General features: G+C 43.5%; 2 protein-coding genes across 2 annotated transcripts; one reads left to right on the forward strand and one right to left on the reverse strand.

The window, feature by feature from the left end:
* Window positions 1–6068, forward strand: CUNH10orf88 (chromosome unknown C10orf88 homolog). Its single transcript, XM_057417333.1, has 7 exons — window positions 1–77; window positions 544–1050; window positions 1962–2034; window positions 2603–2809; window positions 4054–4263; window positions 4369–4526; window positions 5513–6068. The coding sequence occupies exons 1-7, from the start codon at window positions 1–3 to the stop codon at window positions 5739–5741; spliced, it is 1461 nt and encodes a 486-aa protein (XP_057273316.1). The 3' UTR covers window positions 5742–6068.
* A 1143-nt stretch (window positions 6069–7211) lies between these two features.
* On the reverse strand, window positions 7212–17117 carry LOC130603492 (CUB and zona pellucida-like domain-containing protein 1). Its single transcript, XM_057417300.1, has 9 exons — window positions 16960–17117; window positions 14921–15056; window positions 14360–14571; window positions 13182–13332; window positions 12641–12867; window positions 11117–11292; window positions 9491–9876; window positions 8903–9171; window positions 7212–7509 (listed from the first exon to the last, which is right to left on the reverse strand). Exons 1-9 carry the CDS (start codon window positions 17027–17029, stop codon window positions 7340–7342), a joined length of 1797 nt encoding a protein of 598 aa, XP_057273283.1. The 5' UTR covers window positions 17030–17117; the 3' UTR covers window positions 7212–7339.
* Window positions 17118–17569: the final 452 nt, after the last annotated feature.

Here is a 17569-nt window from a genome sequence, read left to right on the forward strand (position 1 = left end):
ATGCAGGAGCTGGAGATGGACAGTATCTATGAGAACTCTGATCTCTACATATCACCATTTCCACTGATGTTCCCCAGGTATCAAACTGCTACAGGACACCTGGAGAGGGGCTTGGGACAAGGGCCTGTAGGGACAGGCCAAGGGGAATGGCTTTAACCTGCCAGAGGGGAGACTGAGATGAGCTCTTAGGCAGAAGCTCTTCCCTGTGAGGGTGCTGAGGCGCTGGCACAGGGTGCCCAGAGAAGCTGTGGCTGCCCCATCCCTGGCAGTGTTCAAGGCCAGGTTGGACACAGGGGCTTGGAGCAAGCTGCTCTAGTGGAAGGTGTCCCTGCCCGTGGCAGGGGTTGGAGCTGGATGAGCTTTAAGGTCCCTTCCAACTCAAACCATTCCCTCATCCCACGACACCCGCTCCCACCGCATCCTAGGGGTTCCCGCCACTCAGCTTGACACCGCCCGCACCGCGCATGCTCCGAGCCCTGCCCGCCAGTACGCGCAGGCGCTTTCTGGCCGGCGTCTCTTGTGACGGTTGTCGCTCCGTTTCAGCCGCTGCTCGGCTCCTCCGCGGCGCTGCCATGGCGGCCGGTCCGTGCGGCGGCCCCCGGGAGCCGTGCTGTGTGGTGGCGGCGTGCTCCTGGCTCTGCGCGCCGCCGGACGGCCTGGCCCGGGCGCTGTGCTTGAGGCGGGACGCGGGAGGCGGCGAGGCCGGGTGAGGGCGGTGGAGCCCCGCTGGTTCCCCTCAGGCGGGCGGCGTGAGGGGGTACCGGGCTGGGGCCTGGGTGGGAGTGCGGGCGGTGGGGCAGGAACGGGCCTGGCGGGGCAACGCGGCCGTGGCGCTTCCCCCCGCAGCACCGAGGCCGTGGTGGTGGAGCGGCGGACGGGCAGCGGGAGTGCGGCGCCCTGCGTGCTGCAGCTGGAGTGCCGGCCGGCCGGCGCCGGGGAGATAGTGTCCGTCGGTATCGTGAGCGAGGCCCGGAACATGGAGGTGTACGTGGGAGAGGAGTACTGCGGCACCGGCCGGGGCGAGAGCATGGGCGCTGCCCGGTCCCCGGGGTGAGTGGGCACCGAGGAGAGCATGGGCCGGAGGTGGTGGGTGTCGGGGTAGGGGTGTTTGCGCTGGGTCCCCGACACCGTTTGGCCCTTCTCGTGCTGACAGCACCGTTGTGTGTGTATCTGTACGGTGTTCAGTGCCTGCACTACGGCAGCCACTCAGTTTGGTCCCTCTGTGCAAAACTGGTGAATGGGCACAGGGTCTGCGGTTGCCTGCTACAACCTCGCAGTCACCGGTGGCTTGCACAAGTGCTGCCTCTGATAAAGATACAAGCGTGCAGTTATGCCAGTCACCTCTTTAATCTCTTCTGTTTAGTGAAACGTATAATTCAGTAAGTTGTGCTACAGTGAAATGCTGTTGTGCAAGGCGACAGAAGGGGTTAGGACAGGGGTAACTTCTGTGTCCTTTAATCTTTCCGGCCATCAGATCTGCTCCTCTTTGCAGCAGGTCTCTTTTAGCTGATCTTTACCAAAGGACCTCTCTTTGATGCGTAGTCATCTCACACTTTTAGGAATAAAAGAGAAAATAAAGAAGGATTTGTTTCTCCCTTCAATAATTTGTTCCGTGCTTTGCTAGCGGGATTCAAGCAATGGCTTCTCTGTTGTTTTTAAGTCATTACATGGCACATCAGCTATTCAATGAGCTAAATAAAAACGGGCGAAAAACATCAGCAGAGATGTGTAAATAATGTGCTCTGGAAGATAATGTACGTGCACATCCAAATCCTTTTATTACATACATATTCAGTGAGATTCAATGCAAGCTGCATATGAGCATTAAAACTTCCAAACCCTATGAGAATCACTGTCATTTCAGTCACTTGTTTCTTATTTAAATATTTCCTGATACAGAGTATTTATACTAAAAAAAAGTTTATAAAGTGATGTCACAGCTCTTTTATTTTATTTTCTAGTGAAACTGAAGAGATTACTTTATACAAAAAGTACCTTAAGTTTGAATGCCCTGCAGCTTCCTGTAGAATTAAGGTAGGGAGTTGAACAGAACTGTTGTATTTTTGTTTGTCTTTTTAATCACTTGACTGAATTGCATTACTCTTAGTCAAATTAAGGGGTTTCTACACGTAATCACTTCAGAAAACCACTTGAGTATCTGTTAAAATTGTATTTTGCTCTAGTAGTAGCAAAGTTCTTTTCAATTTGTGTCACAGTTTTCTCATTATGAAGACTGTTTATGGGAGAGATAATACAGTCTTAGAGGAAAACAGCTTCATAAACCAGATAAACTGCAGATCAACAGTTGCTTTGTAATTGAAACTGTTAACTCTGATGTGGTTAAGATGATGCAAATTTGTATGGCCACTGATCTTAAATGCTTAGAAGATCAAGGCCTGATTTGTCTGGTCTTGCAGGCACCTTTGTTCCATTCAGACTTTTCCAAAGAGTTAATACAAAGGAGAAATAGGCATAATTTCCCTTGAAAAGAGTCTAGTGTTGTTTTTCCAAAGACTCAAAGAATGCATTGTCCCATACACACAAGGAAAACATTAAGCTGTTTGTTTCCTAACCAAAATATCTCTTTCCCTTCTTGCACCAGCTGCTTTCCATTGGTGAGAAACAAAGAGTACTCATCAGTAAAATAATTGTACAAGTGAAAACGGTGTCTGCAAAACTACCAACTGATTTTCCTTCACTAGGCTCGAGCATAGATCTAGGCAGAGTGCAAACTATAATGGAGTCAATGGGATCTAAGTTGTCTCCAGGTGCTCAGCAGCTCATGGACTTGGTCCGATGTCAGCAGAAGGTAAGTGGCTATGTTTTCCACAAGCGCTACTAATATGTGACCTTGCCTTCTGTAACAGTTAAGCATGTGCTAAACTGATCTGGTGTAAAGGTTTTATGATTACTATTTTCTGTACCCCACACTTTCTGCCATTTTCAGAGTATCCTGGAATGGTTTGTGTTGGAAGGGACCTTAAAGCTCATCCAGTGCCAGCGCACCTTCCACTAGAGCAGGTTGCTCCAAGCCCCATCCAGCCTGGCCTTGAGCACTGCCAGGGATGGGGCAGCCACAGCTTCTCTGGGCACCCTGTGCCAGCGCCTCAGCACCCTCCCAGGGAAGAGCTTCTGTCTAAGAGCTCATCTCAATCTCCCCTCTGGCAGGTTAAAGCCATTCCCCCTTGTCCTGTCCCTACCGGCCCTTGTCTAAAGCCGCTCTCCAGGTTTCCTCGAGCCCCTTTAGGTGCTGGACCTGCTCTAAGGTCTCCCCTTAAGGAACCTTCTCTTCTCCAGGCTGACCCAGCCCATCTCTCTCAGCCTGGCTCCAGAGCAGAGCTGCTTCAGTCCTCGCAGCATCTCTGTGGCCCTCTTTGGGTCTTACTCCAGCAGCTCCTTGTCCCTGCTGTGTTGAGGGCTCCAGAGGGGGGATTTTAATCCTGGTTTAGCTGTTGCTGCCCTTAGATGAGTGCAATGAATACAGGCTGTGTACTCAGGGATTTGCTGTCTGTTCACCAAGTCTAGAGTGAAGGACTCTGGTTAATTTTAACCTTCCTTGCCAGCCAATTCCCCTTTTGCTCGGTTCCATTCTTGCTGCTTGTCAGTGGCGTGTTCCCTGTAGTGTTTGGGGTATAGGTAGGTGGGCTGGTTTGTCTTATTTGTGGTTGTTAAAAGTACGTCACATTCAACTAAAGGGAATATGCTCTTACAAAGCATTTGATGTCGATCCTAATCCTGCAAAGGAGGCTATTCCAACAGAATCCTGAATCCATTTGATGTTAATAATGGTCACTCCTGGGGATGCCGTGTGGTAAAAACTAAGTCATTAAAACTGTTTTGTGACTGGGAGAGTGATGAGAGAATTAACGCATAATATGTCCAGGGAAAATCTTTCCCTGTGCTTTTCTCTAAGACTGTAATTCAGAACTACTTTTAAAATCTTTCTATCATAGTAGTAGAATGCTGAGTTAATAAAGTATGTTGTTCTTGTTGTCTAATTGCCAGTATATTTGAATACTGCAATATTAATCCTGTTGTTTCTCTTCCCATCAGAACAGTTCCCCTTTTGGAGACAAACTGAATTGGATTGTCTTGGGGAAAAATGCAGACTGTGGGGGTGACCGTGCAGTAGATGGATTGCACAGTGCAGCTCTTCAGCCATCACTGGATCCATCAGCCAGTGAACCTTTGCCTGTTAAAAATCATTTAACAAGTGACACAGAACATGAAGACTTAAAAATAAGCCATGATCTAAACACGCAGGTGCCTGAAAGAGAGAATACTTCTGATTCAGAAAGACTTACTGCCCAGCAAAGTACAGTTGACCTCGGAGATGATTTTAAAGTGGTGGGATCTTTGCATATGCAGGAACAAGAGAGTGGAACCCCAAATGTAGCTACTCCACAGGTGCTGCTTCCTTTCCTTCAGAACTTGTGCACTCAAGTAAATCACCTTCGGCTTAAGGATGGCAACAGGCGCTCTAGTAAACACGCAGTGGCTAAGGAGAAGGGCATTCAGTGTGTGGGGTAAGTGCAGTTCGGTACACTTCTTAACAGTAGTAGTTTGTATTGGCGAGTTTAAGAAGTAAAATATGTAATGAAAGAATTTTATTCTCACAGCAATAGTCAATCTTCAGATATGGGTTTAGAGGCAGCGTAGCAATGAGCATGTTTACAGTTAATCTTTCAAATGAGTTGCTTGCATAGAGGAGGCTTTTTCAGAAGAAATCAAAACATCATTTGTTGTTACAGAGTTGTTTGTCTTTTGCCTCCATTTCAACTTTTAAGAAAGTGACCTTTCTGCAATTCCATATACATTTGGCTTATGCTTCTTGTCTGTTGCTACAGTTTCATTTGACTGCTTCTGCCTCCTACATTCTTACATCGAATTTTTCCCACACCTTGTGCCATGATATTTCTGCTGTATCTGGTGTATCATCTCCCGGTCTTTCCTGTCCCTCTTCATTTGTTGGTATTTACTGTGCAGACACCTAAGTGGAATTGGTACTGCACCCAGTTTGATACCTGAGGAACAACAGTGGTAATGGTGAGATGTAGGGATCAGGGTTCTTCTCATAGATACTGTCCATCTCCAGCTCCTGCATTGTTCTTTTGAAGAATGCAGATGCAGGAATTGAGAATTGCACAGTTTGTGTAACTCTTGAAACACTTCAGGTGAGAAGAGCAGTCTGCCACACTGACAGAATGGGAGCTCTGTGTATGAGTGGCTTGTTAACACATAACTAAACATCTGATTCGTCACTGAGCCTTTGAAACACAAAATGAGGTTTAGAGAAGAAGACTGTGTACCCTGTGTGTTTATAGAAGAATTCTGAGATGTAAAATGTGGCAGCGGGCAAGGAAGGTTTTCGTGTGTGCTAAATCCCTAATACCTTCTAATGTGTCTAATCACCGATATTTTGCATATAGAAGTTCAGCTGCCAAGGTATCTGTCATGCCCCTTGTCATTAAGAAATAGGTTATACTGACTTTTCTGTTTGGTCTTTCCACAGAGTGGAACAACAGCCTATTTGCTCCTATTTGGAAAAGATCATCTCCAAAAATATGGATCTGATGGAGAAAAAACTAATGGACTATATTGATCACCAAATGCAGGCTCTTCGGACACATATAGATAATAAAATGGTTCTCTTAATGGACCTGGTTCAGAACTCGCAGCCAAACAAAATTTCACAAACACACTATGATTCTAATGGAGGGTTCTCTAATGGAGAGAGATAGATGTGTGTAGATGGGGGACTTCAAGAGAAGGACTGCCAGGGCAGTTATACCTTACAAAGCTCAGTATTTGTGGAGTTAGAACTGTACCGATCTTCAGTGTTGTTGACTTGCATTTTGTTACTGTAATTCTATCCACTGTTGCACACAGTTTTATGAAAGATCTTAAGAATGGGTGTTTTTTCCTAAACATGAGAATTTTGTATGCCCTTTGTGGCTTATTTATTTAACGAGCATTACTAAAAGCTGTATGAAACCCCCAGTTTCTCATTTTCAGTTTTAACAATGGAGAAGTAATCAAAATAAACTGAGTTACAGCTTTTCTTTCTACCCACATGTCATCCCTTCACTGTTCTGTTGTCTTGATGTGTAATGGGTAGAACAGGATGTAGTTTGTGCTTTTGGTTTAATTTAGTGGCATTTCTGGTAAAGATCTTTTCTATTCCATCTGTAGGAGGTAGGCTAGTACTGGCATTGCCTTACTTGATCTATTGAAGGAGTTGGGTTTAGAAAGATGGGCTATGCTGAACTCCAGCCTGGGTTCTTTGAAAGCCTCACTGGCTGTGCAGGCACCTCAGTTAACATTCTTGTTCCTCAGGTGATGCCTAAACCCAGACTGATACTAAACTTTTAACTCCTGCATCAGTTGAGCCATGCAGGAATAACTGGAGTGAATGTACACTCAGCAGACTTGGAGTTATCAATGTTTCATTATCCTAAGAAACGTAATTACTTCATTTATGGTTGCTCTCAAGGGGACTTCATTGCCACCTAGGACGTGCTGGATTGGGTAGGGTCTGCTGCATGTCACCAACCTTAGGCTGGTGAAGCTGCCTTGTTGCATCATATTTACTTTAACTGGCTGGGATCAGTTCTGTCATTTGGAGTGGTGGAAATGTGACTCAGAGTCCTTTTGTGGCATGTCAAGCTTCATACTTCATTGTGTTTATTGCTTTTTAATTCTGGAGTGTATCATCTGACTTGGACTGGACAGGGACTTACTGGGAGTTGAGTGCACAGACACCGATTTTATTCGGTGTCTTGAAATGCTTTGAGCAAAAGCTATTGATGGGAAAACAAGTGTTGGCTTCACAGGCACGCAGAGTCCAGTATCCTTATCTGGTCTACCTTGTATTTTCTTCTCCAGGAAGACTGATGTGTTTTAAAGACTATCGCATCTCCTCTTGCCAGTAGTAGAGTGTGCAGACAGGATAATTTGTTTTGAACAGGTATCCTACAGTTCTCCCTTAGCTTAACTTGTGCCAACAGCAGTTTCATAGTGATTTGAAAAGACAGAAATGTGCTGTTCTAAGAAAAAGACCTGAATTACCTTGTACTTTACATTCCCTTTATACCTGTTATGTTTTCAGATGCTTTCTAAACACCCTGAAGTTGACACATTCTTCAGCTCAGTGATTCAAGGGAAGAATACTCAGTTGAGAGGTTTTTTAATTACAAAAAGTAGTTGAGATGTGTTTCCAAGCATCGTTCCGGTGCTGTTGGTTTATTGATTTTGAGCTGGTTTGGGATTTTCCCCTCTCCCCTCTCTGGATGACAAATCTGAACAGAAGTTGACACGAATCCAACATATCCTGAAGCAGTTAATAGGAGCTTTGGAGTTTTTGGTAGCTGTGTTCTGCTTGGTGTTTGTGGTATTTCAGTATCACCACTACTGCAATGATGATATTTGAAATCAAAACCACCACTGAAAGAGTGTAGAAGCTGTATTGGAGGTTTGGGGATTCTTCAGCATCTGCTTTAGTGAGGGATTCTGTGTAGGGAAAAAAGAAAGTGGGATGGTTACAGTCTTGAATACCATGTTATTGCAGTGGAAATGAAATAAGCTATTTTCTCACTTATTTTGGCTCTGAGGAGTTGGCCCACAGAAATTACAAATTCTGACTCTAGTACTGAAGAGTTGTAAAATTCTGTAATAAAACATTAGTGCAGAAGAGCATCACAATGTGACAGATTCTTTGGTAATGCTGCCGCAAGTTTCTGCCAAGCTGAGTCATTAGCTTTAGAACTGGCCAGATGGAGACATCGTTCTTAAGCAAAGCTGGGCCAAAGAAACTAGTGGTTCTTGCCCAGTGTCTGCTCATGGTTTACAACTGGTCCTCAGTAAAACTCACTTTTTTTGTAAACCAAGAGGGATATGGTGAGAATTAATCTCTGATTTCTAGTGTGACCTGTTTGTATTTGAGTCCTTTTCACATTGTACATGTGTCCAGTTTCTAGCATATGGATGCAAAAATCTTTCACTATTGACATAAATGGGAACATGTTTAAAATGCTGTTAGAGTTGAGAGAAGTTAAGAATTATTTAAAAGGAAGAAAATATTTTTATTGCTATTAGGAGCATGATTAAGTATTTCTTAGCCGTGACACCTTAAAGCATGTGGCGCACAGTGCTTTTCATAGATGAAGCTTTGGGCTCAGTAAAAGTGAGAACAGTGAGCATAGTGGGAGTAACAACACAAGCTGTTTAAAATAACTTTTCCATATTGACCACAGCAAATTGTGCTGAAGAGTTTGTCAGATTGGGGCACTAAAGCTTATCTATCTCATAAACAGCTTTGCAGCTCTAATTGAAAGCCTGGTGCTTTTGATTTCTGCCCGAGCGGCTGTCGTTGTCATAGTTTTGTTCTACTAGGCAATACATATAGTGTGAGGATTCAAACTATGGTGGAAGAAGTCATTTATATTTAGCATCTGGTGTAGCTTTTCTGCAGTACCAAAAGTCATTGTTAGAAGATACACAGATTCTAAAAAGGCCGATTTACAATGTGCTTTTTAAGTGGTCTGGCTTGGGCAAGGGGCCCTGGTCACTGTGTCTGCTTCATCAACTAATGTCATGTTTGATAATCTGAAATCTTCTCTTGCCATTCATAACTCTTTCTGAATGCAGATCCTACACACACCACTCCTGTAACTAGGAGCAGCTGCTGCTTTTGCTGCTCCAAAGAGCACACCTTGATCCAAAGGCCACCAGTCTGTCCATGTGAAAAGTACTTCTGTGATCTCAAAAAGCACAAACTTTGAACCAGTTGCTCTGATGCTGTGTTAGTTTTGAACTAGAGTAACCCCCTTATTTCATTACAAAGGTAATGGGTTTACAGCAAAGAATAACTTAATCAGATTCTTCATTTACACATTCCTCTTACCTGAGTGATCGGCAGACCTGAGCTCTCTCTTCACACGGATGGGACCTGCTACAGTGCTGGTTTTCCACAGGTATGAAGAAATGTCTCTTTTTTGTCTGGAGATGCAGCCTTGGGTGCAGCGGGTGTTGGTGTTGTTGGAGTCACAAATCAGAATGTCACACTGGAGATAAACGGATGCAAAGCTCTGCAGGAACTTGAAGGCATTAAATTTGAATCTCGCATAGTGTTCCACTGGTGGGTAGGTTACCACAGTGTCATCTTTGTTGCAGCTGCAACAGAATTTAAACATCTGTTAAAGCAGTCCAAAGACTGATCATTCTAAGTACTGTTAAGTACAGCATTTAACTAAGGTGTTGTTTTCACGTGTGGGTATACAGTGATGTGCTGCAATGTGGTGGTTGTGTTTCCCAGCTCTGTTGATGTAAAGCCTTTACGTTTCCATGAAACTTATATTCCAGCCAGAGTATGGTGAAAAAGTTTAGTGTAAGAGACAAAAATAATGGAAATACAGTTGACATTTAGATTCTAGTTCCTCACATATTAGGAGGCAGTAATAAAATCTATTACTTGCCCCCTTTAATTACTTACCCACTTCTGATTAAGTCATATGTTAGTGATCCAAAATCAGCCTCTGGTGATGCTACGCAGGTATCAATAAACACCAGAAGGTTCGGGTCAGTGGAGTGAAGACTGACTTGAGCAAAAAGAGTTTGGTTCAAGTCTACGTAATACGGGGACTGATGTATTGGCTCAGAGAATGAACCTGAATCATAGAATGACATGCTAACATTGTATCTTCCCACGGCAGTTGTGTTTTGGATTATGTTATCTTCCGTTATGTAAACGACTTCCAAGGTTGAATTGTTTTCCAGTTTGCATTTTACAATGATCAGTACGCTCTTCTGACGGGTGATGATGTTGCCAGTTGCAGAGAGAGATACGATGTTGGTGTAAGTGATGCTGTGACCGTCATCCTGTAAAAGGAATCATATCAAGTGCTTGGTTGGGATTATATGAGATATGAGCAGTGCAGTTGAAAGCAATTGTAAGTTACGAAGTCCCCAGCTGTCCTTGTCAGAGGCTCAAGATACCTTCAAAAGGTAAACCAAGTTCTAACTGAAAAACCATTATCAATGCTCTTGTTTTTCCAAAACACTGAACCAACCCATGAGGCAAAAAGGTTAAAGAATGCTGTGTGGAGTGTGGGAAGTACCAAAGCTGTGCCGGGCACTAGCTCCTGGGAATCTTCACGTGTTGAATTTTTTCCCTTTCCCTTGTTAGCTCCCTTGTTGTTCCCAGGGTTAGTGCCAGCCCTATCACTTGCAGAGAATGTTTAAATTACATATCTAACAGTGTGCTACTCTTGATAACCTGGGTTCGAGAGGGAATTTAACATTTGTGGTTAATTTGTGTGGATTCTCCTGGACGTCCTTTGAAAGGCTCATTCATCGTCGGGCTCTTAAAGAGGAAAAGTGTTGTCTCTGCTTCAAGACTGGGAGCATGCAACGGGATGAGCTAAGTAAAAGTAAATCAGCTTTTTAAAATGTGCTATTCAGAAACTGCCTTTGCAAGCTCTTACCATTCATTACCACTCAAAAGGAGCGTGACCAGCAGGTCAAAGGAGGTGATCCTGCCCCTCTGCTCTTGTGAGACCTCACTTGGAGTATTGTGTGCAGTTCTGGTGTTCTCAACATAAAAAAGACATGGAAGTGTTGGAACAAGTCCAGAGGAGGCCACGAGGATGCTCAGGGGACTGGAGCACCTCCTATATGGAGATAGGCTGAGAAAGTTGGGGCTGTTCAGCCTGGAGAAGAGAAGGCTGCGTGGAGATGTCATAGCAGCCTTCCAGTATCTGAAGGGGGCCTATAGGGATGGGAAGGGACTCTTCATTAGGAACTGTAGTGATAGGAAAAGGGGTAATGGGTTAAAACTTAAACAGGGGAAGTTTAGATTGGATCTAAGAAAAAAATTCTTTCCTGTGAGGGTGGTGAGGCATTGGAATGGGTTGTGCAAGGAAGTTGTGACTGCTCCATCCCTGGCAGTGTTCAAAGCCTGGTTGGGCAGAGCCTTGGGTGAGTTGGTTTAGTGTGAGGTGTCCCTGCCCATAGCAGGGGAGTTGGAACTAGATGATCTTAAGGTCCTTTCCAACCCTAAGTATTCTGTGATTCTGTAAGTCATTCTTAGCTTAATCACATAACTTATCTCCTGCTTTACCTTTTTAGTTGTTCCACAGCTGGCTAATGGGAAGGAGAAGATCACTGAATCATCTGTGATGACTGGACTGCAAGATGGATCATTCACCTGTATGTGAGTTTCATTATATCCAAGGGAGGCCAGGTAAGACCTGTTCAGAACAATTTTCATGCTATCCGAAGAGCATGTGAGCAGTGCTGCCATTGAAGGAGAAATAACAAAACAAACCAGGTCACACAAACTGTTGTGGTCATTTCTCAGTTGGTCTAGATCCTGGAACCTGTTGCATGGTTCTTGACTTGGCAGCCTGAAACTGCTCATGCACATTTGAGGTCATGCAGAAGTTGGAACAAAATTTCATGCTCGACTTCAAAAATGCTTAATAAGGAAACCCATGTAAAACTCAGCTGAAAATTTGGTTAAAAACCTGTAACAGAAAATGAATTGCAGCCTTTATAAAAGGAAAAAGGAATCACAGTGCTAGTGCAGGATGGTGGGTGAGGAAATTGATTTATGGCAGACATTGAGGGTTTACAGGCTCCTTTTCCACCTCAGTTGATGAGAAGATGGGCATGCAAATGTAAGGGGCCAATAAGGAAAATGGTCCAGCTCTGGGGAAAAGGAAGTTACAACGCACTCAAACCCTGTTTGGCTAACCAGTGTGGACCATTTCCTGAGTATCTCACCGGTAAAAACCCCCAAACCATTGAAACTAACCAGTCAGACTGGAATAGGTTGCCCAGGGAGGTTGTGAATGCTCCATCCCTAGCAGTGTTCAAGACCAGGTTGGACGAGGCCTTGGGTGATATGGTTTAGTGTGAGGTGTCTCTGCCCATGTCAGGGGGGTTGGAACTGGATGATCTTAAGGTCCTTTCCAACCCTAACTATTCTATGATTCTATGTTTCTAGGATGGTAAGAATCCTGCTTTGTCTAATAGAGGGGAAAAAGCAGATTTTGATTGGTGCTCACCAGAAAAAGGCCCCAGAAGTGAAAGAACAGGCTTTCTTTTGCAGGTGGATCAAGTAATAACTTTTGCTTTGTAGGTGAGACTAATGTGGGATCTCTGAATGTAAAGAGGGTTAATGACTACCAGTAAAAGGGTTTAAATCCTTAGTATCAGCCATCAGTTCCTTTTGATACTTGCAAGAGAAGAATCAGTCTTCCAGTAACTAAAGGGGCCAACAAAAAATCTGGAGAGGGACTTTGGACAAGGGCCTGTAGGGACAGGCCAAGGAGAATGGCTTTAACCTGCCAGAGGAGAGACTGAGATGAGCTCTTAGGCAGAAGGTGTTCCCTGTGAGGGTGCTGAGGCGCTGGCACAGGGTGCCCAGAGAAGCTGTGGCTGCCCCATCCCTGGCAGTGTTCAAGGCCAGGTTGGACACAGGGGCTTGGAGCAAGCTGCTCTAGTGGAAGGTGTCCCTGCCTGTGGCAGGGGTTGGAACTGGGTGAGCTTTAAGGTCCTTTCCAATGCAAACTGTTCCAGGATTCTATGATATACATGAGAGCAAGAACCATCATCCTATTCATAAGGCAATTGTACTTACTGCTGGGCTCCACAGGACTGCTCGGAAGGGGAGAACTAGTATAATGAGCAGAAAAACCTCTGTAGGAGTTGGCATAGTCTGTAGACAGCACAACTGTCATAACATTTGAAGAAGATTCAAATTTGGGCTGAGAACGACCGCATGCTTTTCCTATCAAGCCAGTGTCAGTGGTGAGGCCGTCATAGACTGCTATGAAGTCAAATCGGCAGTTCAGGTCTAGTTCCAGGCTGCAGGTAGAGGAAAAATAATTACAGGGAAGTCTGAGCATAGAGTAAACTGCTCACAATGGAAGGAGAATCCAGAGCAGATGAGGCATCTGATGAATTGCAGTCAACTGAAATAGAAGAGTGAAGAATAAAAGAATACATAAACAGACATCATTAAGACCAAATAAAACATGGAAAACCCTCAAAGGCAAAGAAATGCTTCAGTGTGTGAAGCAGAGGGACCCTGGCCAGGAGTGGGGAGAACACTGTGCAGAGATCATCACCTCATCATCTAAATAAAAGCCTATTAGGGTATTAATATGGCATTTACTCACAAGAAATCCTGGAACTCCAAGTGTATCTTCGAGTTTTTTGGTGCTTGTATGTGCCAGACACAATATGTAAATTCGGGGTAAGGTGCTGGGTAGTTGGGGCTGGTCAGTGTCCCATTGGGACCGGTTAATTGTCCTCCACAATTTTCAGTTTCTGGAAGAAGAGTAGATATATTGGTCACATACTAAGCTATATAATGAGCCATAAAGATCTAAAGTTATGTAGCAGGACTGTTTCTGTAGGATTCTGTTCCTTTGGAAATGATTAGAGGTAGAACTTCTCGGATCAGGCGGATGTTACAAAATGAAGCCTCTTGTCTGAATGGTATATCCGTGAGGCACAGTGTGATGACATCTGAGCTGCCTGTAGGTGGGTTAGCTTGGATACCATGAGCAATTTAGTTTTACCTATATTTTGGGTAAATTACGTGCCATTTTGGAAAAACCAGTAATGAAGATGCTCCAGCAACCAAAAGAAACCTTGGGAGACTTTATTTTAGGGAAATCTCCTAGGCCTTGGTCATGATCTATATGGAAGAGCAAAATCTTCCAAGTCTGAGAGAGATTTTACATGATGGACAAAGGCAAAATAAAATCAAGTCAGTGGAAACCTCAGAAGGACAAATGCGGGCTAAAATAGGGCGTGATTTTTCAGCAGCAACGTTTAACACTAGAGCAGCATAAACTAGGATGTGGTAACTACAATGTCAAATTGCTTTTAGGAGCTTAATACCATGCCACTCAGATGAGCAGAAGCAAAGTAACTGGTCCCAAGCTAAGACTGATTTTACCTTTTCAGGAAGGCTAAAAATAGGGAGCTTGTTTAGTGCGAACCCTTACTGACTTCAGTGACCTGTGCTTGCAGGAGTTCTGACTAGATAGTCATATTCTCTTTCTGGCGAATGCTATAATGCTCTCACAAACTGAGTAAATTTAGTAGAAGCCTATAAGTAAAAGTAGAGTCCTATAATGCCTCCTTTGCAGTCATGTTTTCTTAGTAAAGTAACTTTGTAGGCCCTGCAAGTGCACAGTTGTCTTACTGCCTCTTTCCTTTCACTGATTTTCTTCCACACCATTCTCTAAGGCCTGAAGAACTAATTAAGTGACACTAATTAAAGATTCTGTTAATAGTCTTAAACTTTCTTTTAATGGTGCAAATCAACTGTTTGTTAATGACTTACTTGTATTTGCTGAAAAATAGTAATGGGCAAAGAAGTTTCTTGCAAAATCCACAGAGTCTGTTGTTATGACAAAAGTTAAACTGTCTGAAGATGATTGAAATACCGGGACCGCATCAGTGTTGTTACATACTCTTCCAAGAAGAGGTGAATCAGTTGAGGGACCATCATATACCTTAATACTTTCTGTTTCACAGCTTGAAGAAGGAGCAAATCTATTGAAAAAGCACAGTTGAAACTACCTCAGCTTTCTGATAGATAATACAGGCTCAAAGAGCAATACATGGGTGATTGGTGTTCCTCAGGGATCAGTATTTGGACTGATCCTGTTCAACACTGTTGGTGACGTTGACAGTGGGATTGGGTGCATGCTCAGCCAGTTTGCTTATGACACCAAGCTGTGTGGTGTGATTGACACTGGAGGGAAGGGATGGGATCCAGAGGGACCTGGACAGGCTTAAGAGGTTGCCAGTGCCAACTTCATGAAGTTCAACAGGCCACGTGCAAGGTCCTACACCTGGGTCAGGGCAATACCAACCACAAATACAGTACATAAATACTTACTTAAAATAGGAGAAAATCAGCCTAATTGTTTGATTTTCGTTCCTCTGAATTTGCCAGACACAGTTTGCATTTGCATTTAGATCAATCTTAAATGTTTTGTTGAGGTCATGAAATGAAGCCCCGCAGCGAGGTACACCTATTGAAGAACAGCAACAACAAAAACCAGCTTGCAAGGATCTCTCAAGTTTTCTCTTACCATAATATTTCATCCTCCACTACACAGAGACTGGGACAATCCATCGTGGAACAGACATGCAAAATGTTGTAGGTTGTTTCTAATTTCAGTTTATGAAAGCTGAAGAATCAATAGTAAAAGAGCAGAAGTATTCTTATCCTCATTTTCCTAGTAGCAGAGATAAAGGCAGTTAGGGGAACACATCTCACAGATGAAACCAATGGCCAAACTGGAAATGCCAAGTGATACAGGATACGTCAGCAACTCTCTTCAGAAAGGCCTTGTCACCCCAAGCACTTCAAGCCTCTGGTCTTCCCCTACACTGAGTTCCTAAAGATCATTATATCTTGTTCTGAGGTTCAGCACTTGACTTAAAAACATTTTGGAACCTACACCTAGGCAATGATCAGACGTTTAGAATAGGTTCCAGAAAAGGAACAAGTGAATGGCCTGGAATAAGTAAATTCACATCCCTGGCAGTGTTCAAGGCCAGGCCGCACACAGGGACTTAGAGCAACCCCATGGCAGGGGGTGGAACTGGATGAGCTGTAAGGTCCCTTCTAACACAAGAATCTGTGATTCTATGACTGAATCAGGTTGGGAAAGGGAGAACTAGGGGCAAAAGAAGGTGCTAGAAATCTATACATTCATGGAGAGGGTTAATATGAGGTATTATCTTCCAATACAGTAACTCAGTGGCTTGGAATGAAACCTGGAAGTTGTGATTTTGAATAAGGAAAAGGAGGTGGGTCTTTGCTGCAGGGTGATGTAGGAGGCAAAAGTAAAGCATAAACCAGGTCAAATCAATGTAAGAAAAAGCCTTTGAAAAATATTAAATACAAAACCAGCATTTCCTATGTTTCACAATTCCTGATCTACAGTTGCTGATGACTGGGAGAGTATTTTGGGGAAGTCCTTTCAGGCTTGTGACCATGTTCTTGCCTCAGCATCCTCTCTTGGCTGTTTCTGGGTTTAGGATGCAGGGCTATCTGGGTTCACCCCAGTTCTTGTATGGAAAAAACCACAAACCAACCATGGTTGACATCACTGGCATCACAATGTTAATAAGTTATGCAGTAGTTACAGTAATGGCAATTGTATAAGAAACTTTAGAGAAAGTTTATAATCCAGTTTGAGCATGAGATCTTTATAGTTTAATAAGCTAAAAATAATGGTCTGAACCAGCATTATATAGTCTATTAAATACAGTCCCAGATGAAGAGATCAGGCTTTCTGGTGAACTCCAGGGGGAAAAGAAAGGATTAGGAGAGGCATTTCTTTTCACATATGAAACCTCCAATTGTAACAGCGTTGTAAGGTCAGCTCTATCCTCCCTCTGCACTGTTCTGTAGCCAGGCACGAGCAGAGCAGCTCTGCAGCAATGCTTTGTTATCCCACAGTAGATACCCACCATAAATCAGTGAAATCACTGATCAGAGCACAGAATGGTGATCCCAAGTTGAGCAACGAATGACTATTGCTTCTGAGTGACGAAAGGCAAAATGAACAAATCTCTTAAGAAGCAACTGTTTCCCAGTTAAGTCACTTTATTCATGTTACTCCAATATAATATTAATATATAAATACATTTTTCGATTCCAGAGTAAAATCTCTTCAATAGCAAATTCTTAAGATAAAAATTTGCCCTAGGGAATAATATATATATATTTTTTTTTAAAATATTTTAACCTTTTTTAACACTTTCTGACACATTGGGGTGTTACTATTGTGCACCAGTAGGTTAAAATAAGAGTTTTAGAGATGTTTAGCATATTTCCCTTCAGTTGCTTATAAAATACCTATTGTGCAAAAATTCATCACATTTCAGAGATTAACAAACAACAACCAGACTAGATTTCCATACCTGAGCTGTTTTCAGCGAGAGCCAGAGCAGCAAAGAGAGGCAGGAGGAGGAGCTGTCTCAGCGCCTGCATTTTGATGGCAGCTGGGGAGTTTTGGCTCTTCTAACTTTTATACCTCCTGCTATCTCATAATCATCTTGTATTACGTGGTATCATGGAGGGAGGGCTTAACCTCTCAGTTCCTGTTCCTTTTGAACAGATATAAATGAGAAAGTAACAGCTGTACCTGTTTTCTTAGTGTGTACTATGTGGAGTAAGTTTACCTGTGCTTCTGTCGGCTCTCATGGGTTCAAAGCACGTTTTCTGTTGATGTCATTGAGTGTTTGTTTGGGTGTGTTGACATGAGCAGGGATGTTCTGGAAAGGATTGATAGATTCCCTTGGGAAACACATCCAGCAGTTTGCTCCTAGCATGGTCAGCAGTAGCTTGTTTTTTCCCAACTTCATTTTGACACCTATCCCTTTAGGTTACGCTGGGCAAATCATTCCCTGTCATTGCTAAGGATTCCTTGGGTTGTAAAGTGCCACTATTATAATAGAGTTGTCATGAGTAATGATTTCCTATTGCTGAAACATTCATGGATGAACAAGGCCAGTCACAGAGTTAAAAGGA

Source organism: Pezoporus wallicus, unplaced genomic scaffold (genome assembly GCF_028554395.1).
Source record: "Pezoporus wallicus isolate ANWC-B61680 ecotype Strahan unplaced genomic scaffold, APGP_CSIRO_Pwel_v1 contig_8188, whole genome shotgun sequence".
Classification (NCBI taxonomy): Eukaryota; Metazoa; Chordata; class Aves; order Psittaciformes; family Psittacidae; genus Pezoporus; species Pezoporus wallicus.

Bases quoted from the DNA above. Each gene is read 5' to 3' on its own strand.
- CUNH10orf88 (XM_057417333.1), top strand. From the start codon at position 1: ATGCAGGAGCTGGAGATGGACAGTATCTATGAGAACTCTGATCTCTAC. The intron at 1,051-1,961 runs GTGAGTGGGCAC...TTTATTTTCTAG, and splicing joins GGCGCTGCCCGGTCCCCGGG to TGAAACTGAAGAGATTACTT. The intron at 4,264-4,368 runs GTGCCTGAAAGA...TTGCATATGCAG, and splicing joins GCCATGATCTAAACACGCAG to GAACAAGAGAGTGGAACCCC.
- LOC130603492 (XM_057417300.1), bottom strand. From the start codon at position 17,029: ATGCAGGCGCTGAGACAGCTCCTCCTCCTGCCTCTCTTTGCTGCTCTG. The intron at 14,572-14,920 runs GTAAGTATTTAT...CTTTTTCAATAG, and splicing joins CTGATTTTCTCCTATTTTAA to ATTTGCTCCTTCTTCAAGCT. The intron at 11,293-12,640 runs GTAAGTACAATT...CTTCAATGGCAG, and splicing joins CAGTCCTGTGGAGCCCAGCA to CACTGCTCACATGCTCTTCG.